The following is an 18,796-nucleotide window of genomic DNA, read 5'->3' as shown; positions in this document are numbered from 1 at the left end:
CATAAATAACCCGTCTCATGAAGATATTCCGGATTATGGTTATGTCCAAGAGACATCATTGGGGGATGATCCAATGTTAGAACCAATTCCAGAGAATAGGGAGATCTCCATGAATTACACTAGTGTACATGAGATGTTGAACCGAGATTCTATTATCCTTGATGATGTGTTTGCATATTCTATTGCTCAAGGAATTATAGAACATGATGATATCGAACCTCGCTCCGTTGAAGAATGTCAATGAAGATCAGACTGGCCTAAATGGAAAGATGTGATCTAGGTTGAATTGGATTCACTAACAAAGAGACAGGTATTTGGGCCTATAATGCTGACACCCCCAAGTATAAAGCCTGTTGGCCATAAATGGGTCTTTGTTAGAAAGCATAATGAGAAAAATGAGGTTGTTCGATACAAAGCCCGCCTTGTGGCTCAAGGTTTCTCACAATGCCCTGGAATCGACTACAAGGAGACATATTCTCCCATAATGAATGTTATAACGTTCCGCTACCTTGTCAGTTTGGTAGTTTCCGAAAAAGTTGACATGCAGCTTATGGATGTGGTTATTGCATATCTCTATGGGGATCTAGATTTAGAGATATATATATATATATATATATATATATATGAAGGTTCCAGATGGACTTCAATTACCCAAATCAAGTGGCTCTAAACCACGGAGCGCGTTTTCAATAAGATTGAGACGCTCACTATATGGATTAAAACAATCCGGACGGATGTGGTATAACCATCTAAGTGACTACTTGGTTGGGAAGGGATATGTCAATAATGAAATATGCACATGCGTGGTTATAAAAAGGACAAGTTCCGGATTTGCAGTTGTAGCAGTTTATGTCGATGACATGAACCTAATTGGAACTCTAGATGAGTTAAAGGAAACTGCTAAATATTTGAAATCCGAATTTGAGATGAAAGATCTTGGGAAAACACAGTTTTGTCTCAGACTAGAACTCGAGCACCGTAGTGATGGCATTATGATCCATCAGTCAACGTAGACTCAAAAATTACTAAGGCGCTTTAATAAAGATAAAGCGAAGCCTGTGAGTACTCCCATGATCGGCCGTAGTCTTGAGCCTGAAAAAGATCCATTTCGTCTAAGGGATGAGGATGAAGACTTATTAGAGGTTGAAGTGCCCTATCTAAGTGCAATAGGCGCATTATTGTACTTAGCTCAATGCACAAGACCGGGTATCTCGTTCGCAGCAAACTTGTTAACTCAACATAGCTCTGCGCCAACACACCGCCATTGGATTGGTATAAAGACAATCTTTCAATACTTGAGAGGTACGATTGATATGGCCTTATTTTATCCCTACAAAGAGAAAAGAAATAACAAGAGTGTGGGATCAGTCCCCACAAGGCAAAATGCCACCTTCCGTGATGTTGACGCCGGTGACGCCATCCATGGTGGCCGACGTCCTCATCCTCCCCTCCATCAAAATGACAACGATGTCTTGGTGGGTTTTGCTGATGTAGGGTATCTCTCTGACCCTCACAAAGGTCGCTCCCAAATGGGTTATGTTTTTACCATGGGAAGCACTGCGATATCTTGGAGGTCTACAAAGCAGACCCTTGTTGCTACTTCCTCAAATCATGCAGAGATTATTGCTCTACATGAAGCCGTGCGAGAATGCATATTGCTAAGGTCTCTAATTAGACATATTCAAGGAACTTGTGGTTTGAAGTCTACCACAGATGAACCTACATGCATTTATGAACATAATGCAGCTTGTATTGAGCAAATGAAATTAGGTTTCATCAAGGGCGATAACACCAAGCATATATCGCCCAAGTTCTTTTACAATCAGCAACAACAAGCACTTCTAAATATTGAAGTGAATCAAATCCGATCTGAGGATAATGTAGCAGACTTATTTACTAAATCGTTACCTAAATCCACCTTTGAGAAATATGTGAAGAGTATCGAATTAAGAAAGTTATCCGAACTCCCATGATTATTGCAATCAGGGGGAGATATTGACATCAGGGGAGGTATGGTGTTACATTTTCAATCTCGAAGAGTGAATGACGTGTTGTGCTCTTTTTGCCCTTCAACCAGGGTTATTTTTGTCCCACAGGGTTTTTGTTACCTGACAAGGTTTTTAGTGAGGCAACGATCAAAATGTCATCACCAAGTTTGAGCGGCACAAGGGGGAGTGTTGAAGGATGTCGACATCATGTATGCCTCTTCAAACTAAGTTTTTAGTCGTAGAGTTGTAATAGGAGAAGGTTTTAGATTTCCTATTTATGTTCGGATTCTATTACCTTTCATGTACTCTGTAACTCTCTATATAAATGGCTCCTATTATCAACAATACAACACAATTCTCTCTGCAATTCCATTTTTACTTAAACAATAAATAAATAACTATTTTTGACAAAATCAGTCATTGACCTTATTTAATTAGTTGATCATCTTTTGTCACAAAAAATAAAAAATAAATAAATAACTATTTTTGACATCTACATTTTTTTGGCTTAATAAATTGGTGTTAAGAAGATTACTCCTCCGCTATCACTCATTGCATCAAAAAAAAAAAAAAAATTTTCAACAAAATCAGTCTTTGACCTTATTTAGTTTATCATCTGGTATTTATAAAAAAATAACAGCAAAAGAAGCCATATACACAAACAGAAATATAACAGCTTATTACTCCAAATAGGAAATCATAGCAGCCAAACTCTCCAACAGAAGCTCTTCATCACATTACCCTAAATAACCTGGACACCAGGTCATCTCAACATGCTCTTAATTATCTTCTTTAGAATGTTATTTGCACATGAGTTTGAAAACAGGGAAATCATAGCCAAACACTTTTTAGCAAGTACATCACTCGTAACTATTACAATCAAAGCAAAAAATGTCATTTGCACATGAGTTTGAAAATAGGGAAATCATAGCCAAACACTTTAAGAAGTACATCACTCGTAACTATTACAATCAAAGAAAACAATGTATGCCACAAGAGTACTGCTGTAAGTGTATAATTTAGTAGAACACCTAGTGTTCATGGCAGGGCTAGCTCCTCCTCCTCCAAGTTCAAAGCTTCAAATGAGACAAGGCAGATTTCCCATCGAGGCCTTTTTTAACATAGTAGGCATTATAGTCCCATACAGTGGTCTCCCTGTACTTTGGAGGATTGTCTTCTGATAATAACTCCTTGATGGGTCCGTAGAGCTTTGTCGAAGGTAGCAATCCTGTGCTGAAAAAGCTTGCAACTGATACCCTGGGACCTCTATGGTTTGCCAGTACCCTGTGCTCAACACTCTTGAATCTGTCATTTGATATAAGCTGCAACCTCAAAAGAATTCTATTAATTCAACATGAAAATCCCAATAGGAAACTAGACTGAAATAAGTACTGAGACATATCCTAAACATAACATCCTAGACCATCCAACTAGAATAGACATTCATGATCTGTGAAATCATAGTATAACAGTATTTTCTTTCTTTATCATTGCAACTCAAAAATTTGTTCATTGTTCAATTTGACTTCACATTTCAACTCGATTGTGTTATTTAGAAAGATAAAAGAAACGATCGATGCTTAAACTTGCCTGTACAAAATCTCCAATGTTCACCACTAAAGCACCTGGTGCATGAGGTACATCAATCCATTTGTTCTGATGAAGGACTTGAAGACCACCAATATTATCTTGCAGAAGGACAGTCATGAAGTTATTATCTGCATGCTTGCTTAAGCCTATTGTTAACTCTGGTTGTGGACAAGCAGGATAGTAATGGCCTAAAACTATAAGCCCCTCACTGCAATCTATGTCATTCAAGTGACTTGGATTTAGCCCAAGAGCCTCGGACAATAACTCAAACAATAGCTTCCCCAACTTCATTACTTGCTTCGAGTATTCAACAAGAATTTCTCTGCAAATTGGAAACCCACAAAAGCTAGCATATGAGGCAATCATATATACCATCTTGTTTCTCCTAAAACAAAATTATTTCCTATGAGTGATTAAGGTATACACACGTTTATTACTATTACAGTATAACATATCTGCAATTTTATTTTTCTATTGACCAATTCCTTTTTGTATATCAACCTATATCCAATTGTAAATGGCTTAATACTTGTTATATACAAAGTTGCTTTTATGCAGAATCGTAATTTCTTCAATACAACCTATTGCCAGGGACAGGGTTTTTGTAATTCAAGCCAACCAAGTAGCCTATAATAATGTTGCTTAGTCATTCATAGACGAAACCAAGAGATCACTCTCTCTTATCTGATATATGATTCTTCATATCCATGGCATTCTACCTAAACCCCTCCAATATCATAAGCAACTGGGCCAGTTCTGACACAGGCTAAGTACTAGCTAAGATTAGCTTGTTATGTGATGCTGATCCATCTGTATAATTCTTACGAGTACTTATCTGATGGGTCGGTTGTCCAACACACCTATACCCTTAAGCTGGTCAATGTATAACTTCCCTCTTAGTTACCAAAGTGGAAAATGTCAAAACACAACCATACCATCTAATTGACAATAGAATCTGAATTAAGTAAACAGTCATGCATTAACTTACCAAGTATAGCACATAGATAAAAGAGTTGAACACTTATCACGTACCTGCATACTTCTGGAAAGTCTTCTTTCTTAGGAGGAGTAGGAGCCATATAACACAGCAAACTATCCCTCCAATTAGTTGCCGGTGCACTATACAGATCAAAGTTGCTGTTGTAGATGACTGTTCTAGTGGAGTCATCACGAGAATAATACTGTTTCTTCACTTCAGTATCCTGCTCATAAAACCCACGTACCCCATCCTTCATCTCCTCCAGCACATCAAAAGGTATTCCATGATTGGAAATTTGAAAGAAGCCCCAAGTCTCTGATGCTTCTCCAACTGCTGCAACGATCTCCTTTCGTTTAGTTAGATCGAAGAGGCCTTCGACGTCTATGACTGGAATGCTACACCGGACTTCTTCTGAATCAGAGGTATTGTCAATGGAGTACTCATCGGGTGGATGATAAAAAATTCGAGGAATCTCCGTTATTCCAGTATCAACAAGGCCTTTAACACCTTCCTTTGTATCATCAAAAGCTTTTAGTTCATGTTTTCTGTCATAGTTGGTTGGAACCTCGTTTCTGTTGGTAGCCACCATCTTGGTCTGTGCTATGGTAAAGCTTAATGCATCTTAAATAAGATTAATACCAGAAGTGTATGAGGATGGCAAGCATATACCAAACGATATACTTGTGTCCATACAAAGGAGTATGCCAAAAAGCGACTCTTTATCCTTAATTGAATATCTACAAGTTGCACTATTTTTTTTTTTTTTGGTTATAAGCAGGACCTAAAAGGCCCAAACAAAAGCAAAAAAAGAAACTAAGAACTGGAACAAAAACCAGTCCTCCTAGCTCTAGTTACATCAGACAAATCATCCAAGAAAGTTTGGGCAGCATGAGCAGGGGGATTGTCAAAAGTGACCAATCCAAGTTCATGAAAAATGTTATTCTTGGCAAGGGCATCAGCAGTCCTATTACATTCTCTGAAGATGTGAGTCAGGTTGACATTCTAAAACTTGGCCATCAGTAGATCACAGCCAGCAAGCATAGAACCAAGGGGATGCAGAGAATTGTCAGAATTTTGCATAAGTTGAACCAGGAAAGCCGAATCCGATTCAATCTCCAGATTAGTAATGTTATGCTTTGAGGCTAACTTTAAACCAAAGAAAAGACCCCAAGCCTCAGCATCAAGAATTTCCCCAACACCAAGATTAATTTGAAACCCATCCACCCAGTTGCTATTATGGTCTCTGATCACCCCTCCTGCACCAATTTTCCCAGAAGAGGAACTTCTAGTCCCATCAATGTTCAGTTTGAAGTAGTTTGTAGGAGGTCTACTCCAAGACAGCATAGTGTAGTGTAGCTGTACATGGTGTCAGAGTTGGCCTTTGATTAGGCACATATCCATTCTTCTGCATAATCCCATATGATCATCTCAGGGCAGGCAGGCATGACAAACTTAGGATCAAAAATCACCTTATTCCTCCATTTCCAAATGAACCATAGAACAAAAACAAATAAACTACACCACTTAATATTATTCTTGATCCTTGTATGGCAATGAAGATGAGCAACCGCCCAACTATTCCAATCCAGAGAGAAAGAGTTAAAAATGGTACCAGGTTTTAGGAAAGATTTCCAAATGGCCATAGACCTGTGGCAATCTCTAAATAAATGAAGAAGACTTTCATCAGCAGAATTGCAAATGGGGCAAGTAGGGTTGGCAATGAGGCCTCTTCTGGCTCTTTGCACATTGGTGAGAATTTTTTTATGGAACACACTCCAAATAAAAGTCTTCAGCTTAGGAGGGCAGCTCAAGTTCTAGATAGCATTCTAATGAGGATTGCAGGGGCCATTAATATCCAACATGGAGTCGTAAGCAGATTTGACAGAAAAGCACCCATTTGAGGTTGCATTCCATATAAGCACATCATTACCACAGCCATCAAATCCAGTTGGGACATTAATAATTAAGCTCACTAAATCACTGGGAACCACAGAAGCTAAAAGCAAAGCATCCCAACCAGTTTCATCCCAAAATTCACAAATGGTGGCATTATCATTAATAGTGGCAGAAGGTAAAGCAAAGTTGATCAGAGCAGTAGGTAGGAGCCAGTAATCATACCAGAACTTGATTTTCTTGCCATCTCCAACTCTCCACTTGAGATTTTTCCTCAGCATAACAGCACCATAGGAAATGCTTCTCCAGGTACTAGAACAATCAGGAGGGGGCAGGTAGTTATCACCAGTAATACAGCAATTTTTGAGATACTTTTCAGAGTAAATGGAAGCCCATAAGCCAGAATCATGTTGAAAAAGTCTCCAACTAGCCTTAGCTAGCATGGCTTGATTCATGTCAGCAGTTTTTTTGATTCCTAAGCCACCAAGTTTCTTTGGCTGACAAACAGTCTCCCATCCAACAAGATGAACTTTTTTATTTTCATTTGAGTCTCCCCATAAGAAATCTCTGTTCAGCTTATCAATTCTATCACAGAGGCTCACAGGAAGCTTAGCAGTTTGCATAGCATAAATGGGGATTGAATAAGTAACAGACTGAAGCAAGGTGAGCCTACCTGCCATGCTGAGCACCTTACTTTTCCAGCTAGAGAGTCTACTCTGAACTTTGTCAAATAGGCTATCATAGGTATGCTTGTTCACTCTCGAGTGAATAAGAGGCATTCCCAAATATTTTCCAAGATCAGTTGTCAAAGGAGAGCCACAAGTTCTGCTAATTTCATAAGCCAATCTTTTACAAGTGTTTGGGGAGCAGAAAATTAGAGATTTTTCATAGCTAACAGTTTGACCAGAAAGAGAACAGAAGGCATCCAAACAACTCTTTAGGGTGTAAGCCTAGTAAGGAGAAGCTTCAGCAAATAGCATGAGATCATCAGCAAAGAAAAGATGGGAAACTTTTGGCCCAGATTCAGAGGCCCTAACAGGCTTCCAATTGCCAATATCAACAGTAGACTTAATTAGATGTGAGAGTTTTTCCATACATAGGACAAAAATATAAGGTGAGAGGGGGTCTCCCTGCCTAATACCCCTTTGAGCTTTGAAAGAGCTAGTTAATTCACCATTCAAGCAAATCTGGAAGCTAGTAGAAGTAATGCAGCTCATAATAAGTTTAACCAAACAATGGGGAAACTGAGCTTCATAGAGAACCATTTCAATAAAGTTCCAGCTAAGTCTATCATAGGCTTTAGATAGGTCCACTTTCCAAGCAAAAAAACCCAAGGCACCATATGATTTTTTGAACTTGAAAAGCATTTCTTGAGCAATCATAACATTATCAGAGATATGTCTGCTAGGGACATAACTAACCTGATTGGGACTTAAGAGATGTTGCATCAAAGGCCTAATCTGAGCCACAATGACCTTGGAGATAACTTTGTAGATAGTAGTGCATAGGCTAATTGGCCTAAAATTAGTCATGTGTTGAGGGCCGTTGACCTTAGGAATGAGAGAGATGATTGTGTGATTTAGGCCAGGAGGAATAACACCAGACCTGAAAGCATCATTCACCACATTAGAGATTTCACAAGAGTAAAGTTGCCAGTGATATTGGAAAAAAATAGCAGGGAAACCATCAAATCCAGGAGCTTTGAGACCACCAATGGCAAAGAGAGAGTCCTTCACTTCAAGGAGAGAAACAGGTTTACAGATATTGTTAAGCACATCTTGATCAATCTCAGGAAAGAGCCAGGGAATTATAAATCTAGTGTCTTCAGCAATAGGGGAGGAGAACAGGTTAGTGAAGAAATCAACAGCAATATTTTTCATGGAAGCAGAATCAGTAAACCAATTTCCATTGCTGTCAAACAAACCCTCAATCTTATTTTTCCTCCTTCTGACCAAAGTAGTCAGGTGAAAGAATTTAGTATTTCTGTCCCCTCCTTGAAGCCATTTATCTCTAGATTTCTGTTTCCAAAAAAGATTTTCCTGATTTAAGATACTCTCATAATCATGGATGAGCTCAGCTTCAAGCTTAATTAAAAAAGGGTTCTCATATCTGTCACAAGCCTTTTGGATGCCACCAATCCTGGCCAAAATTCTCTTTTTTTTCTGAAACAGATGCCCAAAAATCTCTCTATTCCATTTGGAGAGAGCAGAAGAGAGGCCCATTATTTTAGAATGAAAATCCCCATGCATCCCATTCCATGTGTCAGACACAAAATTAGAATAAGTTGCGTGAGAAAACCACATAGCTTGAAATCTAAAAGGGCTAGCATTTCTGTTAATGTAACTGTTGGAAGACAACTACATGATAATAGGGCAATGATCAGACCTTGTTTTGGGGAGATGTTGAATAAAGGCATCAGAAAAAGTAGACCTCCAAGAGCAATTACAGAAGGCCCTATCCAGTCTTTCTTTCACCCTATTGTTGCTCCAAGTGTAGCAAGATCCTTTGTAACCCATATCAATCAAAGCATTCATGTTGATCCAATCCCTTAAGGCACCAAATCTACCAGTAAAAGGGCCACAACTCTTATCAGCACTGGAAACCAACTCGTTAAAATCTCCAATAAGCATCCAAGGGAGATTCGTGATGGCAGCAAGGTTGTCAAAATAGGGCCACAGTGAAGACCTTGTGGTGTGAGTTGGACTAGCATAAACAACAGTAAGCATCCAAGCAGGCTTGCCTGGGAGAGTGATTTTAACAGAAATAGATTGAAAGTTATCATCAATAAAGTCAACCTGAGTCTTATTCTTATTCCACAGAAGCCAAAGACCACCAGAGAAACCTTCAGCCTCAACAATTCTTGAATCAGTGAAGCCAAGATTTTTAAGAGTAATAGAGGCTCTTGAAAATTGAACTTTAGGTTCACAAATAGCCAAAATATCAACAGAGTGAAGTTTAACAAGGTCTGCAATAACAGATCTGAAATTATCACTACCAGTACCCCTAGCATTCCGAAATAAGACTTTAAACATTGGAATTGCAGAAGAGGGGAGGGTGGAGTTCCCAATTAGGCATCAATCATGCCCTCACTATTTTGGGAGGGCAGGTTATCATCAATGGTCAACATGCTATTGTCAGCAAAAATATTTTCCACAAATTTGTCAGCATCATGAACAAGGGAACTTTGTATATCAGGTTGAATAGAAAGCTCATCAGGGGGAGTATGCCCAAAAATGGCTGAAATTCCATCCCCCAGAACATTAGAGCTCACCTTTTCAAAGGAAAGTTTTTTGAAAACATGAGTCTGATGTTTAATCACAGAATTAGGCAGCCCTTTGGTCTTTCTCTGATAGTGCAGGTCAGTCTTAGACCCACTGCAGCTTCCAAAATTGGACACATCCTTCATTGGGGCTCTTGGAAGGTTCTTAGATTTGGGGCCAGTGGTTTTGTTCATGGGATGAGAGGCTTTTTCACCAGCAGGTTGCTTGCTAGAGGAGACACCAGTAGGGGTATTGGCGTGCTTCTCTTTGGTAGGGCTTTGGGTTCTTCTTTTTTTTCTCTTGGAAACTCTGCCACAATTTCACAATAGTAGGGGACTGTCCATTATTATTGTCATCAATGGTCTTTTCAGGTAGTTCAGAATCAGCCACAGTCTCATCTTGAAGCACAGCAAATCTAGAGCCAACAGCAGAAGATTTCTTAGTACTGCTAGTATCACCATTTTTCTTTTTGTTTATGTAGCTCATCAACATCCATGGGCCCATGTCCTCTTTAATCACATCATTTTGAGGGACACATTGCTGCATACTCACATCAACCACCTCAGTCTCAACATTTGCGGCATGAGTAGTCACTTCATCATAATTCATAGTTGGTTGCTTGGAATGAGTATTATCGGTGACTTTAAGAGTAGGGCATTTGTCTTTAGCATGGCCAAAACATCCACACTCAAAACAGATCAATGAAATGCCTTCATAGACAACTTGATAAGCAATGGATTCCACTTCAACAAATGGACGCAGGGGCTTACTAAGATCAACCTCAATGCACACTCTAGCAAATTGTCCCCTAGCTTGACCAACAGTGAGTTTGTCCACTTTGACCACATCCCCAAGGATCTTACCAATTTTTGCCACAGTGAAATCCTTAAAGAATTTAACAGGTAGGCCAAAGATTCTCACCCAGAGAGCCATTTTACCAATGAATTCCTTCATAGGGTCAAAGTCAGGTCTCCATTTTCTAACAATAAGGGTTTGCCCAGCCAAGATCCATGGTCCTCCGCAGAGAGCATATTTCATATCTTCTTCTAGGTTGAATTTCACAATATAGAAGTCATTAGGAAGGTCAATAAGTTGCCAACCTCCTTTCACCTGCCATTTTCTTCTGAGACCTCTAAGCATGAAGTCAAAAGTGTTCGTCGAGTTGGGTTTCCCCATCAATTTAACAACAACAGCACATCTCCAATCAAAATCAAGCTTATTATGGACTTTTTCAGAGAATGAAACGTTCTGACCATGTTTACCTTGAGAGTAGGTACAGTCCTCATCATTGAAATCGAACTCTTCAGTCATGGTTTTCCTGTAGCGATCGACAGGGTTCTTCAAAGTGCTCGCGTAGGTCATTTGGGGTTGCGAAGAAACAGTGTTCTGCACAGTGGTGTCTAGATCTTCCATCCGGAGAGCCTCCAGATCAGCGCTGATATCTCCTCCATTCTTCACACGTTTACGCTGAATCGACATTAAATCCGACTCCCCGCAGCTTCCCGGTGGAAGGGCGGAGAACACAAAGGCCGGCGACGCCAACAATGAGATTGGGTAGACAATCGGAGCCGGGAAAGATGGAAATCAACAGTGGCCAATCAGTGCGAAAGTTAGGTAACGGCTAGGCTTTTGGGAAAGACGCGTGAGGCGCGTTCTCAAAAAGCAGTACAAAACATTTACAAGTTGCACTATTTGACAAAAGATCAAATAGTTTTTTCTACATATGAAGCTGAAAAACGAATATTTCAAGATTAATACCAGAAGTGTATGAGGACGGGAAGTATATACCAAACGATATACTTCTGTGTCCATACAAAAGAGAAATGCCAAAAAGTGACTCTGTATCCTTGATTTAATATCTACAAGTAGCACTATTTGATAAAAGATCAAATAGTTTTTTCTACATATGAAGCTGAAAAATGAATATTTCTAAAACAATCCTTGCAACCTGTAGTAATTAGTTGACTAAAATGTAGTAGATAAATATATTTAAAACTCAAAATAATAGTAACGCATGCACCCGCAGTATATACTGAATGGTTTACTGTTGATCTTCTTTTTACAGACTATCGTTGTTTACTCTAACAACTTATTGCTCCAATAGTGGGAAATCGTTCTACTCAAAATAACCTGATCATCGCAACAAGCTCTTCATAATCTTCTTTAATTAGAATTTCATTTGCAAACAATTAAGAAAGTAGGAAGTCATAGCCAAACACCCAAGTAACAAGTACATCACTCATATAACTATTACAATAATGATAGAAAACAATGCACTGCCTGAAGATTGGCAATTGGAAGTATTTATCGGCAATTTGGAAAACTGAAAGAGCATATGAGGTTGTCATATCATTCATATCTTTCACTTAAAAAGAATATATCTATATACAATGCTTCTCGATTACGGACGTCCGCAAATTTCAAAATCTGAGGATTTGCAACGTCAGCTGTTGGATATGCTTAAATGAAGCTCTACGGCCATAATTAAAACAAGAAGGCATGGGTCATACGGGTTGGAGATTAAAATGGATCCGACCCAGGTCTTATATAAGACCCACCTACAAAGGTTTGAGTTGAATCTCGATTCTTCTCAAGTTGTCTTCTTTAGCACAACTTCGTCCGTTTCTTCAGTCCTTGAAGCCCACCCCAACTCCCGACCAGGCTTCAGTCACTCCTTCAATCCTTCAAGCCCACCCAGAGTCCCGACCAGGCGACCAGGTGACCACGATCGTCGAGCAAGGCAGCAAGGTGCTGCATTCCTGTCTCTTCTTCTCTCAGAGTCTTAGAGATCGAAGGCTCCTTCTCTTCTACTCTTCTTCTTCTTTGGGGCAATCAATTGAATGTAGTGTAAGTAAGATTCAATTTTGTTTATTTATTCAATTCAATTTGGGGAAATTTTTAGGGTTAAGAATTGATGTTGATTTCAATTTCATGGGTGTTGATTTAGGGTTTGGAACATGCTCTCTTGCTTACAATTTATTGTGGGTTTCTCCTTCTCTTTCCTCCAATTCGATGTGAGCAACTGACTCAACTGAGGACTGAGCCACTGAGGAACAATGGTTTCGAATTTATTGGTATGGTTTTAGTTTAATTTTCTTATTGGACAACAGATTTATCTTGTCATGTTCAGCCTATTCAGCTGTCTGACTGTTCAAATTCTGATCATACAGAATGAGTATTGAAATAATTTATAAAGAATTTATATAGTCACTGTAAGATTGTTGGAATTTGGCTTCAGCTGCATCACATGGATTCAACTGATATCACAGGAACAGACTAAAGTATAGCATGCCTATTTTGCGTCTTGAACTGTTTAAGTACACTCCCAAGTAACTTGAGAGGGTTTTGATTGAGATATATTGTTTCAATATGGCAGGTTGTCTTGCTCAGTTCCTGTGTACTGCCATTCTTCCCGAATTACTGTATATTTCTTAATACGACACTAAATTCAGCACTAATGCAGACAATTTGCGGTAACTTGAAGGTTTGTATCCACTAAATTTCTGCATCTCCGAGATGTATTACAACATAGTTTAGCAGCCTGTGTGCAATGTTTTGTTAATTGATCTATTAGTTCTTTATTTGGGCTCTTATATTTTCTGGTTATTATACTCGTATAGGATTTCTTTACCATTGGACTTGGCTGGGTGATATTTGGTGGCCTTCCATTTGATATTGTAAGTGTCAATGGGTTCGCATCCTGACAGTGAAACAATATTGTTAGAAGAAAAGCGTTTGCTTCTTTTTTATGAATGGAAACTGATATATTTCTTTGTATGTGCATTTGAATGTCATTGGGCAATGTCTCGGTTTTCTTGGTTCTGGATTGTATGCGTACAATAAGCTCATAGGGAAGTAGCATAATCAATGGATGGCTAGTTTTCTCCATTGAAGATGATTAGTTGCTGCCTTTGCCCCTGTTCCCGCTCCAATTTTGGGTTTGTGATTATGGATCTTAGAAGGGAGAGGCGACTGTTAAAGATAGGAGATTTCTACTCAGTGGATACACAACTATTAACTGGAAACAAAGCCTGCTTCTTTGGCCTTGTAGTTATTCTTCTACAGGATAGGTATTAGATTTGAAACAGTGATGGCAATTTAGTGTTGGTAGCTGCTTGCTGATCTAATTTGTTAGACTTGACATTGTATATGATGATTCTCTCTTCTTCCAATGTTTCCAGACAAATTATATGCCCAAATTTTGAAGAGATGAAGTTTTGGATAAAAGTATATTAACCACATATTATCGCTTCATATATAGCAAGAACTGTTTTTCCTGCGAAACTAAAACACACCGGCCTTGGGCATTTGCCGGTGAGCTACATATCACCTGTGGTTTAAGCCCCCAGTTGGCCAGTTGCAGAGTCTGAAAACAACTATTTAATTTCATTGAGTGTCAAATTTCATCAACCCATATTTCATTTCTTTCATTATCAAGAATATATAAGGATAACAGCGATTAGTCCATCTGTTTCAGAATCCAAGTCGATGATCTTACCTCAATATCCAAAACTATTGAATTGTTCACAAAATGGCAGACAACGATAGCTAGTTAATATAACATAGCAAAGAACAAACTTTTTCTGCTCAATCTGATCACTGCTATGCTGCAAAACCAAGGACAAACTTTTTCTGCTCAACTCTTTCCTTCTTTATAATCTGCTGCTATGCTGCAAAAAAAAAGTCTTTGAGATAAAGTCTCTTCAGAAGCAGGGGAACTTAATTGTCATCATCTTCATCGAAGGAACTGGGGTCCTCATCTTCATCAGTTGATATTGGCTCGTGATCATCTTCATCCTTGTCCGCATATTTGTCAAGAACAGAACTACATGAAAATAACATCTAATTAACTACATCCCCATATAAAAAATGAAATTATACAAGGAATAAACAAAGTTCTTCACAACGTTACCTATCGTTAGGCATATTAAGCACCGGACAGTTCCGTTTATCATGTAATTGCCCATACAAACCACATCCATGACATTTCCTTGTACTAGTTCTCTTTCTCTCTGTTTTCTCCTTTGACTTCGTAAGCCTTTTTCCAGAACCCTTTGCTTTGATAATCTTTGGCTCATTATACCTATGTTGAACATCACTTGGCAACTTCTTACTGATACTTGCACTTTCACTACTATTGACTTGCATTTGTTTGAGCTTATCAAGAACATTGTCAAGAGCCTCGATAAACATGGTCTGAGCTTCATGAGGACTTGTAAGGACTTTATCAATAACAAGTGAAGCATGATGAAATAATTTACTACGGTTCACCACCAATGCATTTGTATCTGTTATCTCCAACCCATCTAGGTCCTTAACTACAATAGCATTTGCAGCTTTAGTCCATCTGTTCAAAATATATTGGTCAGGCAAGTAATCTACTTCCTGAACTTTCAGCAAATATCCCAAGATGTGCCTACAGGGGATTCCTTCACTTTGAAATTTTTTGCAAGTACATGAAGCAAGGTCCGTATGCTTGTCATAAACAATTTCCCGATCCTTTTGAATCTAATCACTTCTTTTCTTGACCAAATACAATCTTTGATTGTCATCCTCTCTCATAAGTTGAAACCTGTAATTGAAAAAGCTAATATAGAATTCACTTTGAAATTGTTGGAAACAGGCACGAGTATAAATTCTAGACAATTGAGATTCCATAGGATAAGGGGTATTCATCTGAGGCTCTTCATTTGCATCAATATAGGTAGAAACTAACTCTTGATGACGTTGATGTACAAGTCCTCTATTAAAGCGAATCACAAAGTCTAGTAATGAATTTTTGTGGTCAACATACTTCTTGAAAAATGAATGACAACTTTCAGCACGTTGGCTACTTGACATTCCAGCCAAGAAAATGTGATTACAGTATGCGGGCCCATGATGCTCGAATGTCATAAATTGATTGAAGCCATCCATTGTCACTTAAACCACTCTTCTCAACAACTTCCTTCCACTTCTTATCAAATTCTTCTGTCATCTCAGAGTTCCACACACAACTTCTAAAGTCATCATAATATTCATTACATTTCACTGCACCTATCTTTTCTGAAAACTTATTTAATATGTGCCAACTGCAATACCTATGGAATGTGTTAGGAAGAACTTGGGAAATGGCAATCTTCATAGCAGGATCTTGATCAGTAATTATCATTTTTGGGGGACTTCCTCCTGGCATTGCTTCTAAGAAAGTATTGAGTAGCCAAACAAACGACTCTGTGGATTCATCACCTAAGAATGCACAACCAAACATAATGGTCTGGCCATGGTGGTTAACCCCTAATAGTGGTGCAAATATCAGCCGATATTTGTTAGTGTTGTATGTTGTATCAAAGATAACTACATCCCCAAAGAAACTATAAGCCCTCCTGGAGGTCGCATCTGCCCAAAAACAATGTTTGATTCTATTTTCACTGTCTTCCTCTATCTTGAAATTGAAAAATGAATTCTTCTCCCGCTATGCTAAAAAATGAGCATACAACATATCTCCATCATGTCCTTTCAACTCTTCTCGCTTATCTCTTTCATAATTGTATATATCTTTCTCTGTGCAACCCATATTCCCAATTCCTCCCGATTGAACTTCAAGCAAACTGATTTGTTGGTGGGTTGGAATATTTACTAGTCCAAGTTCCATGGTTAAGCATTTGGTAGCATTTGAAACTTGATGATGAGATGGTAACAAATGAACTCTATCTGGAGTTGTCAAAGGATGGTTATGAGCTTCCATAAATTGAGTGATTACATATATGCCACATCTCTTCACAGCTGCAACCTTTGCTAGACAACCCGTTCTTATGATCCCTTTCCGCTTTTTTGGTAGAGCTGTATGTTTCTGTGAATGCCCTTCTTTGCGACAACAAAGTTCTTGTCTTATAGTTTCAAAACCATCTTTACTCTTGGCAGTAGAACTTCTCCGAACACTAAACCCAGCTTCAAAAGCATACTTGTTGTAAAATTCAAAAAGTTCATCTAGTGTTCTAAATTCACAGTTTTTTGTAGGCTTCAACTCATCCGCTACTTGAGGAATGTACACTTCAGTGGTCTCAGCAGAACATGAAACTGACCCTAAATTCATTGCCTGAAACATAGTCCCCGACCTATAATTTTTCATTGCAAAACAATGAAACCACATAAAATTAAACTACATGAACTTTACAATTTTATAATCAAGGCAGTGAATGAATGGCAAACCAATTAAACTAGATTGATAATTACACATAGAATCCCAAACCAAAGTCAGCAGAGAAACCAGTTTTAGCTTTTATCGATTCAAGGCCCCATCATCCTGACCAAATCCAAAGTCAACAGAGAAAGAAGACAGAACAAGCTTTTGTAAAATCTATTCCTGAATTATGAGTGCCTTTGTCCTTAAAACCAAAGGGTGTAGCAATAGTTTTCTCTCTCCCTCTTCAGAAACATCACATGGAATCAAAATATTTTAGAGGTAGAGGGAGTGAAAGAGCAGGAGTTCGTCGAGCTTTGTTCCAGATTGGTCTTATATAAGACCCGGGTTGGATCCATTTTAATCTCCAACCTGTATAACTCATGCCTTCTTGTTTTAATCATGGCCGTAGAGCTTCATTTAAGCAGATCCAACAGCTAACGTTGCAAATCCGCAGATTTTGACATTTGCGGACGTCCGTAACTGAGAAGCATTACACACACACACACACACACACACACACACACACACACACACACACACACATATACAGGTATATATATATACACACACACACACATACAGGCCAGTTCTGAAGCAGACTTCCGCACTTCTCTAAAGTGCGGACGGCGATGCAACAGCGGCGTTCCAGGAGGCGACGACGGCTCGGGGCTTGGCGGACTGAGGCCGGAGGCGTCCCAGACGGTTTTGGATAGTGATCAAGGTCGGAAAAGGTCGAGGTTGCAGGTTCTGGGCAGCAACCTCACCTGCAACTGCAGGTTTCTAGGCAGCGCTGCAACCACGTCGCTGGCAACTCCATCGACTGCAGACCGGTCCACCTGACCCCTGGCCTCCGTCCGGCAAGCCCCGCCCCTCCTTCGCGCCCCGAGCCTAGCTGCAGCCCCGAGCAGTGCAGACATCCTCTTTGGAACCGCTCCGTATATACATGCAGATACATACATACATACATACATACATACATACATACATACATACATACATACATACATACATACATACATACATACATACATACATATGACTGGAATGGTTCTTTCTTCTCTTGGTTAGATTATCTTAGTAAAAGTAAACATATTTCTGATTTGTTAAGCATTTCCCTTCTCATTAGTTGGTCTATTTGCAATTCTAAAAATTAAGTAATCTTTCATCAAAATCTTGCAACTCTTGCTGGTACTTGGTTTGAAGCTTTTAATCTAGGTTCTAAGTACTCCCTGGTGAATAATAAAAATCATATTCAAAAGGTTGTTAGCATCCTTAGCTTATAATTGTCAAAACCCTAAGATTTGGTTTTCTTGCCTTCCCCTTTCTGAGTGCCCAGCGTTCCAATTGGATCAGCTGGGTAGGAGAGTATATCATGGTTTTTCTTTTTCTCTGTAAACTTTTTTTGTCATAAAAAAATAAAATATAAAATATAAAATTAAATAAATAAATAACTATTTTTGACAAAATCAGTCTTGGACCTTATTTAGTTGATGATCTGGTATTTATAATAAATAACAACAAAAGAAGCCATATACACAAACAGAAATATAACAGCTTATAACATGGGGGACGCTCATATTAGGCATATTTTCAGAGAGTGCAACATGACTGCAGATGCCATGGCCAAAGATAGTATTAACCATGAGCTTGGTTTCATTACTCTTGATGACATTCCCATTCATGTTGCTCAACCTTACCTCGATGACATAGCCTCTGTGTCTAGAGCTAGAAGAAGTGCTTACTCCAGTTCTTAGTCTGTTTGTTTTTTTTGTTTGGGCCTGCTAGGCCTCGTTTGTAAAAGTAAACATATATATAACAGCTTATTACTCCAAATAGGAAATCATAGCAGCTGTTTCTGGTGCCTTTCTCCGAGTACCTCACACAGAATGCTATACCACCTTGGGGTACTGATCCGACTCCT

General features: G+C 38.9%; 5 protein-coding genes across 5 annotated transcripts; all 5 read right to left on the bottom strand.

The window, feature by feature from the left end:
- Positions 1 to 2,725: 2,725 nt before the first annotated feature.
- Positions 2,726 to 5,209, bottom strand: LOC112196743 (1-aminocyclopropane-1-carboxylate oxidase homolog 1). The gene is made up of 3 exons (XM_024337161.2): positions 4,611 to 5,209; positions 3,579 to 3,900; positions 2,726 to 3,310 (listed from the first exon to the last, which is right to left on the bottom strand). Exons 1-3 carry the CDS (start codon positions 5,144 to 5,146, stop codon positions 3,059 to 3,061), a joined length of 1,110 nt encoding a protein of 369 aa, XP_024192929.1. The 5' UTR covers positions 5,147 to 5,209; the 3' UTR covers positions 2,726 to 3,058.
- Positions 5,210 to 6,383: 1,174 nt separating this feature from the next.
- On the bottom strand, positions 6,384 to 8,672 carry LOC112198716. Its single transcript, XM_024339840.1, has 2 exons — positions 7,872 to 8,672; positions 6,384 to 7,400 (listed from the first exon to the last, which is right to left on the bottom strand). The coding sequence occupies exons 1-2, from the start codon at positions 8,670 to 8,672 to the stop codon at positions 6,384 to 6,386; spliced, it is 1,818 nt and encodes a 605-aa protein (XP_024195608.1).
- Positions 8,673 to 8,807: 135 nt separating this feature from the next.
- Positions 8,808 to 9,482, bottom strand: LOC112198715. Its single transcript, XM_024339839.1, has one exon. It carries the CDS (start codon positions 9,480 to 9,482, stop codon positions 8,808 to 8,810), a length of 675 nt encoding a protein of 224 aa, XP_024195607.1.
- A 456-nt stretch (positions 9,483 to 9,938) lies between these two features.
- Positions 9,939 to 11,189, bottom strand: LOC112198713. The gene has a single exon (XM_024339838.1). It carries the CDS (start codon positions 11,187 to 11,189, stop codon positions 9,939 to 9,941), a length of 1,251 nt encoding a protein of 416 aa, XP_024195606.1.
- Positions 11,190 to 15,570: 4,381 nt separating this feature from the next.
- LOC112198712 (protein FAR1-RELATED SEQUENCE 5-like) lies at positions 15,571 to 17,792 on the bottom strand. The gene is made up of 3 exons (XM_040518627.1): positions 17,635 to 17,792; positions 16,187 to 16,807; positions 15,571 to 16,075 (listed from the first exon to the last, which is right to left on the bottom strand). The coding sequence occupies exons 1-3, from the start codon at positions 17,790 to 17,792 to the stop codon at positions 15,571 to 15,573; spliced, it is 1,284 nt and encodes a 427-aa protein (XP_040374561.1).
- Between the last annotated feature and the right edge of the window lie 1,004 nt (positions 17,793 to 18,796).

Source organism: Rosa chinensis, chromosome 4, assembly GCF_002994745.2.
Source record: "Rosa chinensis cultivar Old Blush chromosome 4, RchiOBHm-V2, whole genome shotgun sequence".
Lineage (NCBI taxonomy): Eukaryota > Viridiplantae > Streptophyta > Magnoliopsida > Rosales > Rosaceae > Rosa > Rosa chinensis.
The sequence above is the reverse complement of the archived record's forward strand: the minus strand, read 5'-3'. Positions and strand labels throughout refer to the sequence as shown.